Genomic DNA, 2,537 nt, shown 5'->3' on the forward strand with positions numbered 1-2,537 from the left:
TACGTTGAATGCACTCAAAATTTTATAAAATTGTTTGTAATGATATTCCCTTGGGGTGATCTTTCGTTTTGACTCTCAGGGCTGTTGTTTTGACTCTCAGAACTGTCATCAGGATCAGCTGGTTTTGTTTGTTAATTTCAGTAAAAATTTTTATTTATTTACTTTTGTTTTAAAGTGAAAGAGAGGAGAAAGTGAAAGATGTATGAACATGTATATGAAATGGATGTGCGTGTGTGTGTGTGAGAGAGAGAGAATGCAACTTACATATACATGAGAACACACATGTTCACACACTCTCTCTCTCTCTCTCATACACACACACACATGTACATAAAAAAAGATGTATGCATATGTATTGATGTATGTACATATACATGACAACACACCCCTTCACTCACTTACTCTCTCTCCCTTTCACACACACACATCCATTTCACATACACATACATACAGAGTGTAAAGACTATGCGTGTGTATATGTCACAGATAACAGACGTGTGTTTGTGTTGATTGACAAACTATGACATTCATTTTATGTGTGTGTATGTATGTTGAAGTCATGGAAATGATGGGGGGTTTTTTGTCCAGAGATAGCAAACAAAAATTGTGCTTAAACGGTTTCTTTAATAAATAAAGTCTAAAATATCACAAAAATTTGTACAGCACTGCCGAAGGTAAGTATGAAAATAAATATGCAAAAAAATTCAGATAAAATATACTATTTCTGAGATATATTGGGTATACACAAAAAATCTATAGAGTTTTAGTATTATCAAGATATATATATATATCTATATATATATATATATAGATATACTGATATGTATGCACACACAAGCACAAATGCACATATGATGTATGCCTCTATGTGCCTCAGTGTGTGTGTATTTGTATGAGTGTTCTGTGTGTGTGTGCACGTGTTTGCATGTGTGTGTGTGTGTGTGTGTGTGTGTGTGTGTGTGTATGTGTGTGTATATAAAGAGAAAAAGAGGGAGAGATTTGTGTGTATCATGTTAAAGAAGAGTCTTTTTTTTATATACATAAAAAACAAGCATTGACTGAATAAATGACTCATTACAAGTGTAATGTCTAATATTTCTAATAATTATATTGTTTGTAACTTCAAAGTTTTGCTAAGTGTGTGATGTATTCAAAGTGGTATTTTGAGTTGGTCACATATACAATGATATATAATTACACACTTATATATATGATGTACATGTATGTGTATGTATGCGTATATATGTATGTGTGCGCACACACACAAACACGTACATATTCTTTTATTCTTTTACTTGTTTGTCATTTGACTGTGGCCATGCTGGAGTACCACCTTTAGTTGAACAAATCGACCCCAGGACTTATTCTTTGTAAGCCTAGTACTTATTCTGCCAGTCTCTTTTGACAAACTCCTAATTTAGGGGGACATAAATACACCAACATTGGTTGTCAAGCAATTGAGGGGGGACAAGCACAGACACGTCTACCAAATCCACTCACAAGGCTTTGGTTGGCCCGAGGCTATAGCAGAAGACACTTGCCCAAGGTGCCATGCAGTGGGAATGAACCCAGAACCATGTTTAGTATGACTGTATATAACCCAGAAAATGCATGCATGTGTGGTTAATTTGGTGTTAGTAAAAAGGACTGGAATGAGACATAGTGAAAAGTTATAACATTTTCCAGGAGGAAAAGAAGAATTACTTCACTTGGATTAATGCTAGCAATGGTTGAAGCATGTCAGTTGTGTGTATGTGTACACATATGTCATTTCCTAGTACAAAAATAGGCATGACCACATTGCTACAATGTATTTCTGCTCATGGGAACAGCATCCAAATATTTTGCTTTTTGAATTCTCAAACCACCTGGACTGTGAATGTTTTAGAATGATTCTCTGTAAGGTGGCAGAAACGTTAGCACACTGGGCTTAACATCCTTCCATGGTTTTGGTTTCAGTCCCACTACTTGGCACCTTGAGCAAATGTCTTCCATATTCCCAGACTGTATAATGCCTTGTGTATGAATTTGGTTGACAGAAACTGCAGAAAGCTTGTCATATATGTTTGTTTTCTATACATTTTTTAATAAATATTTTGTGTGCGCGGATATTATCTAACCATCTTGCTTGTAATCTACCTCCAATTCTTCTGCCAGTTGGCTTGGTTTGAAGAATTTGTCTTGTGATTCTTTCTTATGGCATTCTAACCATGTGTCCATAGCTGTGACCTCTCAATGCAGACAAATGCACTCTAATGACTAGCAATGATGTGTGTGTGTGAAATAAACAAAGTTCTCACCTGAAACTCCTTTATCATCATCTCGGCCACCTCTGTATGACCATTACGAATGGCATCCATCAACGGGGTCGTTCCACATGCATCTCTTACATCAACTGGATGACAGCAGTCAGACAGCAACCATTGTGTGACTTCTTGACAACCATGAAGTGCTAGAACAGAGAATAAATGTTGTTGGTGCTGGTAGTAGGTGCTGACAACACCTTAGCTAAATATATATATATATATATATATATA

General features: G+C 35.9%; 1 protein-coding gene across 3 annotated transcripts in view; it reads right to left on the bottom strand.

Moving 5' to 3' along the window:
- The window catches only part of LOC106871250 (ankyrin repeat domain-containing protein 16), a 75,976-nt gene that overhangs the window by 35,440 nt on the left and 37,999 nt on the right, over positions 1 to 2,537 (bottom strand). For all 3 annotated transcript variants that reach the window (XR_008264163.1, XM_014917603.2, XM_052968002.1), the window contains exon 4: positions 2,301 to 2,452. Coding sequence is in view for 2 of the 3 variants with exons in the window: in XM_014917603.2 (XP_014773089.1) it covers positions 2,301 to 2,452 (152 nt within the window). In the remaining variant the exon portion in view is untranslated. The remainder of the gene's footprint in view (positions 1 to 2,300; positions 2,453 to 2,537) is intronic.

This window comes from Octopus bimaculoides, chromosome 5, assembly GCF_001194135.2.
Source record: "Octopus bimaculoides isolate UCB-OBI-ISO-001 chromosome 5, ASM119413v2, whole genome shotgun sequence".
Taxonomy (NCBI): domain Eukaryota; kingdom Metazoa; phylum Mollusca; class Cephalopoda; order Octopoda; family Octopodidae; genus Octopus; species Octopus bimaculoides.